General features: G+C 46.6%; 1 protein-coding gene across 1 annotated transcript; it reads right to left on the bottom strand.

Annotated features, from left to right (window-relative positions):
* Positions 1–208: 208 nt before the first annotated feature.
* On the bottom strand, positions 209–4116 carry LOC144238022 (uncharacterized). Its single transcript, XM_077771778.1, has 5 exons — positions 3960–4116; positions 3231–3357; positions 2432–2527; positions 1835–1917; positions 209–1395 (listed from the first exon to the last, which is right to left on the bottom strand). The coding sequence occupies exons 1-5, from the start codon at positions 4068–4070 to the stop codon at positions 292–294; spliced, it is 1521 nt and encodes a 506-aa protein (XP_077627904.1). The 5' UTR covers positions 4071–4116; the 3' UTR covers positions 209–291.
* Between the last annotated feature and the right edge of the window lie 14397 nt (positions 4117–18513).

Below are 18513 nucleotides of genomic sequence, written 5' to 3'. Positions count from 1 at the left end.
TAAGGAGAAGCTAAAAATGAAGGCATTTCCATAATGAATATGGCCATGGAACTTCCCCCACCTGAGTCCTCTAGCTGGTTTCACATTAGTGCTGTGGCTGAAGGCACTTTGATGTTCATTCACTAGAGTTAGAGTGAGTTCCCTAGTGGTCTCTGAGATCAGAGCTTGTAACAAAGGCTTTTCCACATAGATGACATACTTATGGTTTCTGTCTAGTGTAGTTTCTCGTGGTTTCTAAGACAGGAGCTTTGAACAAAGGCTTTTTCAAATAGATGACATTGATATGGTTTCTCACCAGTGTGTTCTCTCATGTTTTCGAAGATTAGAGCTTTGAACAAAAGCTTTTCCACATAGATGACATGTATATGGTTTCTCGCCAGTGTGAGTTTTCTCGTGTCTTCTAAGACATGAGCGATGATCAAAAGCTTTTCCACACTGATGACACGTATATGGTTTTTCACCAATGTGAGTTTTAATGTGTTTTTTAAAATCAGAGCGTGTAACAAAGGCTTTTCCACATAAATGACAATTATATGGTTCCTCTCCAGTGTGAATTCTCTCATGTCTTCTAAGACAAGAGCTTCGAACAAAGGCTTTTCCACATAGATGACATTTATATGGTTTCTCTCCAGTGTGAGTTCTCTCGTGTTCTCGAAGATAAGAGTTTTGAACAAAGGATTTTCCACAGAGATGACATTTATATGGTTTCTCGCCAGTGTGAGTTTTCTCGTGTTTTCTAAGACAAGAGCTTTGAACAAAGGCTTTTCCACATAGATGACATTTATATGGTTTCTCACCAGTGTGAGTTCTCTCATGGTCTCGAAGATTAGAGCTTGTAACAAAGGCTTTTCCACATAGATGACATTTATATGGTTTCTCTCCACTGTGAGTTCTCTCATGTTTTCTAAGACAAGAGCTTTGAACAAAGGCTTTTCCACACTGATGACATTTATATGGTTTCTCTCCACTGTGAGTTCTCTCATGTTCTCGAAGATTAGACTTTGTCACGAAGCCTTTTCCACATAGTTGACACGAATATGGTTTCTCACCAGTGTGAGTTCTCTGATGCTGTTTCAGGGAACTACGAACAAATGCTTTCCCACATAGATGACATTCATAAGGCTTCTCTCCAGTATGAATTCGGTTATGTCTGGTTAAAGAGGAATAATACCTGAAGCGCCTCCCACACTGATTACAAGCAAATGGATTCTCTCCTGTGTGACTTATTTTATGGGTATGAAGGTTGGCATTTCGGGTGAAGTGTTTTCCACATTCATTGCATTTGTACAGTTTCTGTCCAGTGCGAGTTAAGATATGTTGAGTCAATGTGTAGGTGTGAATGAAAACTTCATACCCACTATATACAGAGAGGTCTTCTTTTGGGTGACATTTCTGCTTTTGGGAAAGAGATACAAGACTATTACAGGACTTCTCCCGAACATGCATGTATCCAGTTCTCTACCTATGAATTCCAGGATGACCCTTCCAAATAAAACCTTTCCTAGATCACTTACATGTACATGGGGTGTTCATCTCCAGCATGCACAAACATTTTTACACTTAGTGGCATCTTTACTGGAGGGCTGACTGTTTTAGAAGATTTCATTATATGTCATGCCAATAAACCATACTTATGTAATTATCCGTTTATCAGAACAGTTATAGCTCAAATCCAAGCTAATATCTTCCCCAGATTTAAATTTTCAATCACATTCTGTGAGAAGGTACTTATAGCAAACTCTAACAACTGTTATGTGCTTCTCCTCAATTGATGACTTAGGCTCTTCCCAGGCCTTGAACACGGATAGGCAAGGTTTGTCTTCATGACACTTACTACTGTCCAGCAGTTAGGTGGGTCCTTCGTGCAGATATCTTGCATAGGTATTATTTCTTGCTTATTATGGCTATTTTTCGTACCTAAAATAATTGAAGAAAAAAAAAAGAAATAAACCTAAGAACACCTTGAGTAGGGAATTAAAGTGTTGAAAAGCTCACGAGACCAGGTAAGCACACATGACCAAATGATGTGAAATTGAGGAAAATATTGGTGAAGACATACATTTTGGATAATATCATTAGGACAAAACTCCATGTTTAAGTTAAGAGAAAAAATAATATAATGATGGGCTGTTGTAGAGAATATCAGAGTGGAAATCCTAAAAGAAAGAGACCAGAAATCATGACAAAGACCACAATGTGAAATTTGACCTTCAACGAGGATAGGACATTGCTTTTCTGAGGTCAAATGTAAGTACAGGTACATGAAGAGAAACGGACATGGGCCAAATAACGACACAATCTGAGGAATGTTATCTGACTGGCCACTCACAGTTCCTGAAGCTGTCGTTCACTCAAGGAAATCTGCACGGACATCAGTAAGACCCTGCTTACTCACTATTCTTCTCACACTGAGTACATGTCTGCAGCTCACCTGGACTCCAGCCTTGGGGAGGTCCTCTTTCTTCCCTCCACAGCTCCCCTCTGTGTTCTGACTGGGAGATCACATCTGATCTGAAGAAAGGACACCCTATATCAATGGAGAATGGTATGTGAATTTGCAATTTCTTGCCGAGAACAGTGCCTGAAACTCTACTGTACAGGCTACTGAAGAAGAACAAGGTGAGCATTGAAGAACAGCCCAGAGAATAACACCTTGAAAACTAAAAACATGGGTAAAAGTTCTCAGCCAAACACTGCACCCAATACACTAAGATCTCTAATTGCTGATGTTCTTGCCCAAGCTGCGAGAGTGCAAGAGGCTTAGTGTTTGCATCTAGAAGGAAGGAAATGTTCTCACATGGGGTGAACATTACTTTCAAAGGAATACATTGAACATAAGCTCCACAACAATATATCGTGGAATTTATGTGGAAAGTGATACAAGATGTTATATTTTCTAGTATGCTCATGCCTCACCATATTGCCCAGGACAGAAAATATTCAGGATGTTTATTCATTCAAAAAACATTCACTGTATTACCAGCATTGTTCTGGGTCTTGGAAAACTTACAGTAGATACACACTTGTGGCCAAGACTATATTCAAATTATCATGTAACGCACATGATGAAAGAACGATACAAATTTATCTAGTAGTTGGAAATGCTACAAAAGAATATGAGTTAGAGCAGACAGCTGTATTAGAATATGTGGAAGCTATCCTGGAACAAGGTTAATAAATAAAAAGATGGATGTAAGGATGGATGAATGAATGGATGGTGACAGACTCACCCACAGAGACCAGATGACTAATGTTCTCCAGCATCACATCTCTGTACAGCGTTCTCTGAGATAAATCCATCAGGGCCCATTCTTCCTGGGTAAAGTCTACAGCTATATCTTTGTAGGTCACAGAATCCTAATATATCAGAAAATGATTAAGGGGGGCTAGGCTGAACAATACCTAGGGGACAACTGTCAACAAGATAGTGAAAACAGAGGGGGGAGCTGCATATATAGAAAGCTCAAGCTCAATTTGTGGTACATATCAAATGTGCTCCCATGAGGATCTGCCTTCTGTCCTCAGACCCATTAAAAAAGAAATACACATAATTACTTCATCATAATGAAATCTCAATATGAAATAACCTGGCAACTTTCCAATAAGCTGATATATTTTGATTTCCTGGTTGGCGTTATTAACCTGGGTTAAAGGGTTAAATAGTAGTATTGAGAAACACCTGGCTAGCTCAGTTGGAAGCAAGTGACTCCCGGCCTCAGGATCATGAGTTTGAGCCCCATGTTTGCTGTAGAAATTACTAAAAAAACAGTGGTATTGAGAATTCCAATGAGCTAATGTGCTGATGCTTCTTTTACAGCAAACACTTCATTAATACAAATGAGAGGTATACTACTATCAAAAGTAGAGAACTATGAAGCAATGCCCAGCATTCTGTAGGATGAACAACTTTCATGCAAAGCTTGGGGTCAGTAAGTGACACCTCTCATCTAAAAACTCACGTGTTCTTTATAAGATATCAGAGCAGACAGGTCCTGCGGTCCGGTTAGGGGCTGACATGGCTCGTTGGAAGGATAGCCCCACAGTGATCTCTCCTGCAGTGAGCTCTCCATTCTCGACACCAGATCACTGCATCAATCCTCCATATGTTAATCCTGTTTTCTGGTTCAAAGGCAACAGAATCCTCTTGATTAATTCTAGCATCTGTTAGTCCTACCAAATTGCAACAGGATTCTAAGTTCTACTCTAATTTCTATATACATTCAGGCAAATGCAGAGTTAATTAGANGAGGATGGTTGGTGGGAGTAAGGACAGAAGTCGTCTCCATAACATAAAACTGCAAGGTGAGACGTCAAGTGCTGATGCAGAAGCTGCAGCCAGTTATCCAGAGGACCCAGCTGAGACAATTCATGCAGGTGGCTACACTGACCACTGCTTTTAAGTTGGAGAATCTACTGGAAGCCTTCTGCTGGAAGAAGATATCATCCAGGACTTTCAACACCAGGGAGAAGTCAGTGGTTGCCTCAAAATTGACTCTTATTAGGAGGTAATGCAGCTGGTGACTGAGCTGAAGCTCATGCCCGTGTACCATCCTGAAAATCCTGGGGCTCTTAGGGATGATATAGATCTACCCTGTCTGCGCTCCATCAATGGAATAACAAAGGCTAGATGATAGCACATCTGTTCAGAATGTGGTTTGCTGAGTATTTTGAGCCCACTGTTGAGACCTAGAGCTCAGAAAACAAAACAAAACAAAACCTTCTTTTCAAAAATATCACTGCTCACTGACAATGCACCTGGTCACCCAGGAGCTGTCATGGAAATGGACAGTAAGATTACTGTAGTTTTCATGCCTGCTAACACAGCACCCATTCTGCAGAATGCCAGGGGCAGTGGGGTCTCAGACATATGGATGCAAGACCCAGAAGATTGATAAATTATACAGGAATGAAAGCTTACAAAGATTTCAAGAGGAAAAAAAAATACAAAAACAGATACAGAAGGTTTCCCTCCTTAAACTGTAGGTGCAGTTCTAAAGATGAAAGAACTGAATAAATCTGAAAATATTGTTAGAAACAAAAGTTGATTTAGAAACATGTGCTCAGAGAACGTGGTTCTAAGAAAGAGAAATGAGAGTGGCAGTCATTCAGGACAAGGTCTGGGAAAGACCCATGCAGAGAAGAATGACAAGTGCAAATGCCCTGAGTTAGGACAAGCCAAACAGGACTGTGAATTAGCAAGTGCATCCTGGCACTTGCATAGAGAGTCATAGTAACACCCTCGGGTGACAGCTAATAAGCTATGTTTTAATATTTATCAAATATCATTTGTTTTGTGCTGTTTCCATTGTTGGCAAAAAGTATTAAAATCAGTTTGTGCAATTTTCAGGCAAACAAAAGACAACATGGAAGCTTATTTGTGAAAGGAAATTGGATAGAAGCATTAAGATACAATTTCTGGGACAGAGCTCCTTATATTTGTCCTAAAATAATGATATCCGAGGCAGAGTGGAGAAGGCAGACATCTTAAAGTAATAAGACAGATACTTGAATTGGGTCTCAGACAGTTAGCTTCCTATTTCCGGTTCCTTTTATCTGTATTATTATTATTATTATTATATGTTTTATTTATTTTTGAGAGAGAGAGTGGGATTGGGGTAGGGGAAGAGAGACACAGAACACAAATCAGGCTCCAGGCTCCAAGCTGTCAACACAGAGCCCAAAGTGGGGCTCAAACCCCACGGCTCAAACCGTGAGATCAGGACCTGAGCTGAAGCTGGATGCTCAATTGAGTGACTCATCCAGGCACTCATGGTTCCTTCTACTCTTTAACTTAACAGTCCAAGAAAAATAGTGTTGGTCAGACAGAACATAAGCAGTGTTCATTTCAGAAAACAATAAGAAAATACCAAATCCCTAGGCCCTGCCTGTAGCTACATAATTTCCAAAGATTTCCTAGGGTATCCTTATGTTGCAGCTTTTTATGCATCTATGATTTCTACAAGGCTTCTAACTGGAAAAGGCAAGCTTCCTTGATGGAAGCTCAAAATGACTAAGAGACAGCTGCTATGTCCAGTTGCCAGGAAGAGGCAGAGTGGCTCAACGTTTCAATACAGGAGTGGTGGGTCACTTGAAATTCTGGCAGCCTGATTTGTGTCTCAGTTATCCATTCTCAGTGTTAACATTCAGTCACGGGACAATGGTCATTCAGATGAGAGAGGTGATGTTATCTTCAACCTATCAGGTTGGTTATCCTTTTGAGTCTTTCAGATCACAAATGTGATCTTTCATGTATTGAGTCAGCTGACATCACCTATCACTGTTCTTCATGCCACAAAAACATCAATAATCCCCAGCCCTTACCAGCTACTACATTTCAGCAAATGCCCCAGCTGGTTTGTGTGTGTATGCTCCTGTAGACATGTGTTCACAGAGGTATTTCTTCAGAGAATTTTGATAACATGCAAAGATCCACCCACAAAAAGCACATGCACATGTCAAAATTCACATAATTATGTGAAATAATTTGTAGCCTCAATGAAAAGTAGTTTAAGAATAATTTCCATTATAATAAACAGTACTTATGTAGGGTTGAAGTTTCTCCTGAGGGGAAAAAAAAACAACCCAAGAAAACAGAGACTCAGAGACACTGTACAGCGTTTGGTTTCCTCAAGACACCCACCTTATGGGCTCAGCTTCTCATGGGAAGATATGCACCCCACATAGACCCAGGAAAACTCACTCCATCCGATGTGGAGACTCCCAAGTACATATTATGTGCTCATCTAAACATTAAAGATTTGATAGAGAAGGTGGTCTGGAGGCTGAATGGGTCACACAGAAAGAATTCCGTCATTTGACTCCTAGGTAAGCAGAAAGGGATGAAGAAAACCAAACGAGAGTCCAAATGTCAAGGCCACTTAACCACTAACGGTGTAAAGTCCTGACTCCTTAATCGGAGTCCAGTTCCCAGCAGGTCTGAGCAGAGTAAACCGAGCCCAGGGAATGGGACAATTCTGCCAGTCTTTATAGGAACTCCATAGTGGTTACTGTTCTGTTGCCTAACAGAAATATATACTCCAAATTCTGAATTGATTTGAGTTCAAATACTATTATTAAATCAACTCAAAAGTTTTGAGAAAGAGAGCACCTGGGTGGCTCAGTTGGTTAAGCATCTGACCTTGGGTCAGGCCATGATCTCATGTTTCCTGAGTTTGAGCCCCACGTTGGGCTGTCTCATATCAGCATGAATATGAGATCCTCTGTCTCTCTGACTTTCTCTCTGTCCCTCCCCTGTGGCTCACCCTCTCACAAAAATATTAAAAAAATTTTTTTTTAAGTTTCAAGAAAGTCAGAAGAATGTCTTCTCTTGTAAATAATCTGGAGAAGTTACTCAGCATGAGTAGTTGGAATCAGGTATTGCCAAATTCCAACCAGGATCAGATTTTCCAAAGGAAACATAAAAAAGAGATGTTAACTTACACTTTCATGTTAAAGTTTATGAAGTGTATATTGGAGCACTTGGGGGACTCAGTGGGTTGAGCCTACCACTCCTGACTTCAGCTCAGGTCACTATTCCACGGTTCGTGAGTCGAGCCCCACATGTGGCTTTGTGCAGTAGAGCCTGCTTGGGATCCTCTTTCTCCCTCTCTGCCTCTCTGTTGCTCATGCTCTCTCTCAAAATAAATAAAACTTTTAAAAGGTATAAATGAAGTTATTGAAATTTGAAAATCCAATTTGACTGCTAATTTTTAATGTTTATGGTATGAAACCTAGTAACAGAAAATCTCTGTAAAATAGAGTGGGGAGATAGGGCAGGGAAAACTTTCCCACCTGACAACACACAGTCAAGTGCAGACCCAATGGAAAGAGGGACTGGACCCTTCAGGCACTTGACCTTGCACGTGGATACTACTCAACAACTCCAGCAGGACGAAGAGAGGCTTTCCTTATCCCCCAGGACACCAGTTCTGCCTGTGAGAAGCCACCACACTACAAACTCTCCGTTTACTCCAATGGATTTGTAGTACACAGCAACCTTCCCGATTACCCTCTTTTTCCTTAAATAAGCATGCTTCTTCTTTGTTCCTGTATTTCCTACAGTTTTCCTAAAGCTTGCTTGTCCCAGAATGTAATTCTCTTTTATTCACTCCCGACTAACTCCATCAGTTGCTGCTAAAATAACAGGAAGTTCTACTTTTTTATTTTTTGGAGGGAGGAAGAAAGAGAGAGAATGTGCTCTCCAGCAGAGGAGGTAAAAGGGGAACAGGGAGAGAGAGAATCCAAGCAGTCTCCATGCTGACCGTGGAGTCTGATTTGGGGCTCCATCCATGACCCTGGCATTAAGACCTGAGCAGAAATCCAGAGTCTGAAGCCCACCGAATGAGCTACCCTGGTGTCCCTTGGCAGTTGTGTTTAAGGTTAACAACGGCAAACAAGAAACATCCCTCAGATATCAAATATCCTCAGATATTGAAAAATTACTTTTCCATTAATTAGAAGCAAAATCCACATATTTCCTAAGTGGTACCCATTATATAAGCCTCATGCATTATCCCAGCTTGACATAAAACATTAAGAAATAGAAAACAAAAACAGTGATTAGAATATCCCATACTTTTTGGGCGCCTGGGTGTCTCAGACAGTTGAGGATCAGACTCCTGATTTTCACTGAGGTCATCATCCCAGGGTCTGCGATCCAGCGCTGCATTGTCCGCGCTGGGTGTGCCGCCTGCTTGGCATTCTCTCCCTCCCTCTGCCCCACCCCCACTTGTACTCTAAATACAATAAAAAGGAAAGAAATAAAAGAATACCCCATACTTATAAAAGAAATCTTCAGATAGCTCGGAGTCACCCCAGGAAAATGTGAAACCGCAACACTGACAAATTAACGACCCAATGCGATTCTCGGTGGCACCCACGCTTCTCCCCAGGTCCCGGACNCTCTGGGCCCCGCCCCGCCTCTCTCGCCGGCTCTCCGCCACCAGCACAGAACCCCCCCCTGCCCTGCTCAGTCCACTAACTCGCGCCAAGAGCGGCCGCCGCTGCTGCCTGGGTTCCGCGAGACCCACGCCCCCAGCCCGGCGTGTCCAGCCAATGGGGGCTGCGGACACACCGGTCACCCTAACGGGGACACACGGGCGCGTTCAGTGCAAGAGGCCCCAGGGCTCTGAGTCTCACCTGGAACTGCCCGAAACAGTCACGCCAGGTAGGGAAGCAGCAGCCACCTACTTCGGACACAAAACACCCCCAAACCCACAGGAGCAACCAACATGCGGGTGGATAGGACCGAAGGAGGGGCTGACTGGGAAAGGCGGGACGAAACGGGGCGTAACCACGCCCCCAAACCGCCCCCGCCCAAACTCGACTTCCTTGACTCCGCCCCAATGTAGCCGCGTCCAGCACCGGCCTCGCCCCTGCGCGGACGTGCCGTTCTCGTTCTTCGCTCCCCTTCAGTAGGCCCCGCCCCAAGCTGGCCCGCCAGTCGCTGACGCCGCGTCTGGGCAAACCACTCACCCTCCCTAGGACCCGCCTCACGGCGAACGCGTTTTACGCCACTCCGGCCCTTCGGTCGGACCCACCACGTTTTTCGCTTCGCCTCGCTCATATTCCCGAGGCCCCGCCCTACGCTGTCACGTCATGCGCCGGTCCCGCCCCTCTCTTGACGCCCTGTCCGCGCTCAACCTCCCTAGGCCCCGCCCCACACTGGCCAGGTCCTACACTAGCCCCGCCCCTCCGCTGACGCCCCGTTCCCGCGACCCCTTCCTAGGTCCCGCCTCGCTCTGCACACGTATTGCACCGGCCCCGCCCCTCCGCTTCTGTCTCTTTCTGGTCTGCGTTCCACCTCCCTAGTCCCCTTCTCACGCGGCCCACGTCCTCACCGGCCCTGGGCCTCGGCTTTTGTCCCGTTCCCGCTCACCCTCCCTAGGTCCCGCCCCACGTTCGCTACGTCCTACACCAGCCACGACCCTCTGTGGACGTCCCCGTTCCCTCTCTCTGCTCACCCTCTCTAGGCCCCATCCCGTGCTAGCTGCGCCCCAAAACGACCCGGTCCTTCTGCTGATGTCTCCTCCAGGCTTCAGCTCACTTTCCCTAAGTCACGCCCCACGCCGGTTACGCCCCGCCCCGGCCCCGCCCCTCCACTGAAGACGCCTCCTGGACTCTCCTTTCCCTCCGCAGTTCCGGCCCCACGCCGTTTGCTCCTGCTCGCTAGGGTCCTAGGCTCTTCACGTTCCCCTTCACACCCCGCTAGCGCCCGGGCTGCCGCCTCCGCCCCTGGCCCTNTCCCTCTCTCTCTCTGACCCACCCCTGTTCATGCTGTCTCTCTCTCAGAAATAAATAAAATATTAAAAAAGAAAAGAAAATTTCCAGAGAGTCAGAGCATAGATGAAGTTCGCGGGTGGTCTTGACTGAAACTTTTTATTTTTTAATTTTTTTAAACATTTTGGTGGCTCTGATGGGCCAAAATGCGCTGGTTTCCGTTTTCACTGTTATTGTGTCCCACTAGAAAAAGAAGCTAAAATACAGGGTGCAGGTTGTCTAATGGAAAGACACAGTAAGTGAAAGGGAGTGAGTGAATATCCTATTTTGGTATTCAGTTTTTGCTATAGCACAATATCCATTTTTCTTCTTCAGATGTTTTTTTCATATGGTACCACTTAAGTGTCTTGTTTCAGTATTTTTATTTTATTTTATTTTTTATTTTTTCAGTTTATTTTTGAGACAGAGACAGAGCATGAGTGGGGGAGGGGCAGAGAGAGAGAGGGAGACACAGAATCTGAAACGGGCTCCGGGTTCTGAGCTGTCAGCACAGAGTCTGACATGGGGCTTGAACCCATGAACCGTGAGATCATGGCCTGAGTTGAAGTTGGACGCTTAACCAACCGAGCCACCCAGGCACCCCTATAAGGCTTCTTTTCAAGAAGTGATATCTACGAAGTGTATACTATATGGGAGATATGAAAGACCAATAGTCAGGACAAAGTTTTTATGTTCATAATGTGTAATGAATCGTGGAAACCTTATTAGATAATATTTATACTTTATTTAGCATCATTCATTAGAAACAGGTATTTAGGGGCAGCAGGAACTCACTTTCATAGAGCTCCTGATTTTTGTCATCACTGGGTCAATGATGCATGGAAACTATGAAAGTTAATGTGAAAACTACTTGCATGGATTTTATTTTCTTGTGATGTGGTTTCTAAATGGCAGATTAAATGTTTAGTATAAGTTTTATGTATATCCAGAAGGATATCCTAGAATAGATGGTCATACTTATTTCTTATGTAATCCAGCTCATATCCTAGTGAGAAGAAAAGCTGGTGTGAGCAGATTAAAAAAAAGGTCCACCCAGTGTCTGAGGACAGACACTCCCCTTGCATGATTTTGGCTTCTACCATCTTGCTTGCCTCTTGCATCAGCCAGCAGCAAGGAGCCAGAAGCTTGAGTATACTAGTCCCGCTCAACCTGGAAGCACATATGTATAAAAGATCAGAAAAACCCGAACCGGGTACTCAGCCTTTGGAGGTGATCCACTAGGCTGGCACAGGTGCAAAATAAACAGTCTTTTCTGATTCCCCTGTTGCAGGATTCTCGCACAGAGAGTGGTGACACCGAGGCTTTTCTTTCCAGGAAGCAACTTTGTGCCGGCACTGCTCAGTTGGGTTCGTACCCAAAGAACTGAGCGGCCCACATCACATGGCATAGTTTTTTTTTATACATTTTCTATTTCTTTGTCTCCCATATATGGTAACACACATAAACATGCAGTCTGATTAAGTTGTCTCAGTTTACAAGGCCATGGGGGATGTAAGCACCTGGGTGCATATCTAGGTGACTTTGAAGTCTTCTCTCCTCTCTTCATTTTTTTTTTTCTCTCTCCTTAGGGAGGAGTTCCTACCACATTCCCCCCTTTGATGCTCGGACCCCTCTATTTTGGGTCAAAGAGCAGCATCCTGGCTTAGAGGTTTATATTTCCATAACATCATTACATGAGCAGCCGTTTTTCTCTCAACCGTAGTCTCAATGAGACTGGAGACCGATCGTATAATCAAGGGAGCCAAGAAACATCCTCCCAGAATTAGGACAAGACCTATGAGGGTTTTGAATCCCCTGAAAGATGAAAACCATCCTCTAAATAACTCCCTGGGGTTCCAGGTTTGGACTGGGACATGAGCAATCTTTCTCATTCGATCTGTGATCTCCTCTATGACTTTTCCTTCATCATCTATCTGTAGGCAGCAGTTGCTCAGGTTGAATTTTCCACGAACACCACCCTCAGAAGCAAGCAGGTAATCTAAGGCCAGGCGATTTTGGTAGATGGCATTGTGCATTTTGGTTTGCTGCATAGCTAGTAAGTTAAGAGCTCTGGCAGTTTCATTGGTTATAATTTCTACAACTGCTTGCAGCCTAATTATGCGGTTTAGCATATAAATGGGGTGCGGTAGCCCCAAGACCCATCCTCGGCCCAGGTAGCAGGGCCATAATAATGAATTATCCGCTCAGGAGGCCATTCATCATCTTTCCAGTTGCCAATTTGCAAGGCACTCCGCTTTCTTTGAACTTCCTATCTCCATATATTTGAACTCCCAGATGTCCTTCTGCAAGTGGGAGTAGGAAGAAAGAAGGATGGGCGAATAGTTCCCAGCACACATGACCCTGACCAGCCTGAAGGGAGTACTGTATATGCTGTTCTCCCACATATCCAGCTGGCTGGGGCAAGCTCTGCCAATCCAATAGCAAGAAGTAAAGCAAAAATTGCAATAATTTGTGAGAGACAAGGGGTGACAGTGCATTACAGTAAGAGGCAGATGTAAGAAATAAGGACAGTCTATTTATTTCACCGGACCAGCAATTCCTCAAGCTTCCGCCGTGCGTAGATGAGTCAGCTTCCGGAGTGACTGACGCAGGGCTGTCGTCTCCCATTGCAGTCTCCGCCATTGCAGCTCGCTTCTTCTTCCTTATGGTCAGCTCACATGGCGTGGGCGGTTCAGGAACGCACTCCCAGTCCCCGGATGCTGGCTTTGCTCTGCTGTGGTGAATCCAGGGACCCACCTCGGCTACTTTTACTGCAGTAGGGGTTGACAAAATGACAGTAAACGGGCCCCTCCAAAGAGGTTTGAGTGGTTGGACATTCCACTCCTTTACCCATACAGCATCTCCTGGCTCAAAGGAGTGAGCATCTGCAGACAGACTCACAGGCAATCGCTCTTTAACTCATCGGTGTAGACTGGCTAGAGTAGAGCCCAGAACCTGCATTTGCTGCCTTAGGGTTAAATTGCTTATCTCATTTAAATCTCCCCTTATCCCCTTAATAATTGGGGGAGGGCGCCCATAAAGGATTTCATAAGGGGAAAGCTCCGTTTGCGTATTGGGGCTGCACCTGATTCTTAACAAGGCTACTGGCAACACCTGGTCCCAGTGCAGGTGGGTCTCCTGGCACAGTTTACTTAATTGCAGCTTCAAGGTTCTGTTCATTCGTCCCACCTTTCCGGAGCTCTGGGGTCGGTGTGCCGTGTGTAACTTCCAGGTGATCTTTAGCCCCTTTGCCACCAGCTGCACCATCTCAGCCATGAACGCTGGCCCGTTATCTGAACCCATAGTGTTAGAGGTCCCAAATCGTGGGATAATTTCCTTGAGAAGAAGCCGGGCCTCTTCACGTGTTTTCTGTTTGGGTAGGGAAAGCTTCTACCCAGCCTGAGAAAGTACATACAAAAACCAACAGGTATTTACATCCCCGAACCCGGGGGAGCTCCATGAAGTCCACCATCACATTTTCAAAGGGGGCTCCCCCTACACTCTGTACTCCAGGGGCGGCCTTGGGCCCCTGACGCGGGTTGTTTCGGGCGCAGGTTTCACATTGCTCACATGCCACTCGGGCTATGCTGGAGAGCCAGGGATGTAGAAATACCGGCTTAACATTGTTTCAAGGGCTGTCCGGCCGATGTGAGTTTCCTGATGGAACTGCTTAACAAAGGCTGGAGCGAAGGCCTCAGGAATTGCTATTCAGCCATCTTCAAATTTCCACCATCCACCTGGGAGGTAGTTGCCACTATCAGTCTTAACCCAATTACTTTCATGTTGTGAGTAATTAGGGTCCCACTCTGCCAGTGGGTTAGGGAACAGTGCAGCAGGTAAAGCCGCTGATTTTATGGCTCCTTTGGAAGCTGCTAGCTTTGCCTCTTGGTCAGCCTTTCGGTTTCCCAGTGCAGCTGTGGTGTCCCCCCTTTGATGTCCCCGGCAATGCATGACTGCCACACTTTTAGGGGCCCACACGGTGTCTAAGAGTTCAAAGATCTCTACCATATTTTATGTCCTTTCCTCCTGAGTTTATTAAACCTTCTCCTTATATAGGCCCCATGTACGTGGAGAGAGGTGAAAGCGTATTTAGAGTCTGTGTATATATTAACACGTATCCCTGATGCCAGTTGGAGGGCTCGGGTTAAAACAATTAGCTCTGCCTTTTGTGCCGAAGTCCCCTTCGGCAGGGCCTCTGCTTCAATGACAGAGTTTAGAGTTACCGCGGAATATCCTGGAAGACGCTCTCCCCTTTCTACAAAACTGCTACCGTCGGTGAAATATTTAGTGTCGGGGTCTTTGAGAGGCTGATCCAGCAAGCCTGGTCTGCTGGAGAACACCTCATCCATGACTTCAACGCAGTCATGGTCTGGCTGGCCTGGCCCGACAGGCAATAGGGTTGCAGGGTTCAGGGTCCGCACTACTTCTGGGTGAAGGTGTGGGTTCTCACATAGCATTCCCTGATACCTGACCGTCCTGGCGTTGGTGAGCCAGTATTGTCCCTTGTAATCCATTAATTTTCATACTGAATGTGGCACTCGGACTGTTAATTCCTGTCCCATAGTTAACTTGTCAGCCTCAGACACTAAGAGGGCTGTGGCTGCTAGTGCCCGTAGGCAGGGGGGGGCCAGCCCTGGGCCACAGAGTCAAGTTGCTCAGAGAGAGATGCCACTGGGCAATGCCATGATCCCAACATCTGAGTCAGTACTCCCACTGCAATACCAGTGCGCTCATGGGCATACAGAAAGAAGGGCTTGGTCATGTCTGGGAGCCCTAAACCAGGCGCATTAGTAAAAGCACGCTTTATTTCCTTGAAGGCTTTTTGCTGTACTGACTCCCACGTCAGGGGTTCCCTTTCTCCCCCCTTTGTAGCCTCATAGAGGGGTTTTGCCCCTACAGAAACCTGCAGCTCCGAGAAACTCTCGAACCTGCTGACAGGTTGTGGGAGTCAGATAGAGCAAACAGCCTGCTTTCTCTCTGGGCAGAGCTGAGCTGACAGCTGCCCCTGAGATAGGTGGAAGCCAAGATATTTAACCCTTTCTTGACAGATCTGGGCCTTTTTTCTTGAGACCTTGTAGCTGGCTTTCCATAGGAGGGTAAAGCTGCTGAGTCCCTTCCATGCAACCCTCCCGTGACTTCCCAGCTAATAGCAAGTCATCCACGTACTGAAGCAGGACACAGTCATATTGATCATCTGGGAAGGCTTCTAAGTCAGAGGCTAATGCAGTGCCAAAAATGGTTGGGGAGTTTTTGAACCCTTGAGGTAACCTAGTCCAGGTTAATTGGCCCCGTCACCATTTTTAGGGTCCTCTCATTGGAAGGCAAAAATCAATTGGTTCTGGGGGGCCAGGCGGATGCAGAAAAAGGCATCCTTAAGGTCCAAACAGGTGAAGAAATTGGTTTCAGCAGGAATGAGCCCCAAAAGTGTATAGGGGTTCAGGACCACTGGGTGTATGGTGACAGTCACCTGGTTTACTACTCTCAGGTACTGAACTGGCCGGTAATCATCTGTGCCTGGTTTTTGAACAGGCAAGAGGGGTGTGTTCCAGGGCGACTGGCATGGCCTGAGGATCCCGTACTTAAAAGTCTTTCCAGGTGCTTTTGGATCCCGACCTGTGCCTTGTGAGGGATGAAGTACTATCTCTGGCGGGTGGGCTCTGCCCCAGGCTTTAGTTCAACAACCACAGGGGGTATGTTTAGCGCCAGTCCTGGTGGGTTATCTTCAGCCCACACCCCTGAGACCTTAAAAGGAAGCTTAGGCACCAGTTGTGGTTTTTCCTTGAGGCTATAGAGATGCCATTCCTCCCTCTGAAGAGTCGTGAGAGTCATAATCTTTGCCTCTGGTTTTTGGGGGGTCAGAGCAGCTTGTCCCTGGGAGTTGAAAGTTATCTGGGCCTGCAGTTTTCCCAGTAGGTCACGGCCCATTAGAGCCACGGGGCAGTCAGGGAGATACAGAAATTCATGGATGACTTCGTGGCCACCTAAACTGCATCGTCGAGGTAACAGGAAGGGACAATGTATCTGATCGCCTGTGGCCCCCATGATGGTGGCTTGTCTCCGTGAGAGGGGGCCCACGGGTTGGGTCACTGCTGAGTGCTCTGCTCCAGTATCTACCATAAAGTCAATGGGTCGGCCCCCCACCTTCATTCTGACCAGGGGCTCCCGGGGGCCTAGCAAAATAGAGCCCGGTCTGTCCTAGTCCTCCTCATAGTCCTCCATGGCGGCTAGCCCCACAAAATCATTCTTGGGGGCCCCATGAGGCTGCGGGGCCAGTTGGTACCAGCCCTGGACCACATGGCCCCTTTTTTTCTGCTTAGGACCTTGCTGAGAATCATCTGGTCACTGGCGGCACTCACCTCTCCAGTGGCCCTCCTGATGGCACAAAGCACACTGATTCCAGCCTAGTTTTGATCTAGGGCGAGACCCTCCTCCTCGCTGCTCCCCTTTCTGGATTTGGCCCTTTCCCTGCGGGGCTTTCTTCTGGGGGAGTCTTGACTGCTCCACCAAAGCGGCAGCTAACAAGTCTGCCTGTTTTTGCGTCTTTCGGTGTTCTTCCTTCCGTGCTGCCTGGTCACGGTTAATGAACACCTGGGTCGCTACTTCTAGCAACTGACTGATATTCATGCCAGTGAAACCTAGCTTCTGCGCTTGCGCCGAATATCTCCCTGGGCCTGGCCTATGAAAGCCGCATTAATCATCCGCTGGTTGGCAGGTGCTTCTGGATCAAAGGGAGCATAGATATGGAATGCCTCACATAATCTCTCATGAAATTGGCTCGGGCTCTCCTCCGGCCTTTGGAGCACTTCTGATGTTTTACTCATATTTATGGCCTTCCCCCCACTCCCCATTCTTTACACCATTTAGAAGAGCTTCTTGATATTGCTCAATCCTTGTAAGTCCTCCATCTATACTTAAGTCATTTGGGTCCCATTTGGGGTCCTCCCTTGGGGAGTGAGCCCGGACATAGGCTTGGGGGTCTAGTGTCCCAGCTGGCGCATTTTCCTCTAACCATTTTGTAGCTGCCTGAATAATTCGGCGACGCTCCTCTGTATTGAAGAAAGTAAAAAAAAGTTCGCGGCAGTCCGTCCAGGTGGGTTTGTGGGTCTGAATTATGGACTGCATTAAGTCAGTCAAAGCTTGGGGCTTCTCCGTATAGGAGGGGGTATGGTGCTTCCAATTCAGGAGATCCGTAGTGGTAAAGGGCTGGTACATGTAAATACGCTGGCCTCCTTGGGTCTGGCCTTCCTGACCATAATAGAAAGGGCCCCTAATTTCCCTCAGCAGCATCTGTTGGGCTCCTCAGTGCGGCTGTAGGGAAGGGCTGCCTCTGTTGGCCTGATTCTCTGGTCGTCGCCGTTCAGGAGGTGTATGAGGGGTTAAGACTGGTGGTTCAGGTGAGTCAGTCACACTTGGGGAGGTCGGCGGTGCTAGGGGTGGTAAGGCTTTGGGGCTGGGGGCAGACTCCGATGAGGCTTCTGCAGTGAGGGCTGCTGGAGGCTCAGGTGGCAGGGAGGGGTACAGTGGGACATACGGTGGTGGGGTTTCTTCAGGATCTCCTGACAGTATGGGCTGTTTAACCTCTGGCCAGTATTTGGAGGCAGCCGTGAGGTGAGCCAGGATTACTTTACAGCCCTCTTCAATACAGACTTTTAGCCAAGGAGGCCGGGACAGGACCAGGTCTTGCCAACAGTCAATATAAGCAAATTGGTCAGGGTGGCCTGGGTCCCCTGCAATGACCCTGAACACTCGGCCAACTAGTTCCTTATCAAATGAGCCTTCAGAGGGCCAGCCCACCCCGAATGATGGCCAGTTAATTTCACAGAATGTCCGGAGCTTTTCAGGAGTTAGTTTTACACCATAATTTCCTGAATATCCCTTTTTGAAATTCCTCAACATACACTCTAGGGGAGTTGGTTTACTCTGCTTTCCACCCATTTCCTCCCCCTAACAGACGACTTTCACGCACAAGAAGGGGAAGACCAGGGAAGGAGAGGGACAACGTTGGAAAGGACGCACACCCGCTTTGTCCATTTCCGGCCGTTCTCCTCTCGGAGACATTTCAGGCTCCTCTTAGCATTGGCGGGTTTAGTTTCAATCCCTGACCCGGATCAGACTCCCGAGGAAGTCTGACACCACCCTAAGCTGTATGAGTTGGCCATGGAACCGCGGATTGGGATTCAACACTCGCTTCGGCCCTTGGTCAGGTCGGAACCTTCCCACTGTCCGTCTCAGTCACACACAGTCACACAACTCCAG

Source organism: Crocuta crocuta, unplaced genomic scaffold (genome assembly GCF_008692635.1).
Source record: "Crocuta crocuta isolate KB4526 unplaced genomic scaffold, BGI_CrCroc_1.0 scaffold111, whole genome shotgun sequence".
NCBI lineage: Eukaryota > Metazoa > Chordata > Mammalia > Carnivora > Hyaenidae > Crocuta > Crocuta crocuta.
The sequence above is the reverse complement of the archived record's forward strand: the minus strand, read 5'-3'. Positions and strand labels throughout refer to the sequence as shown.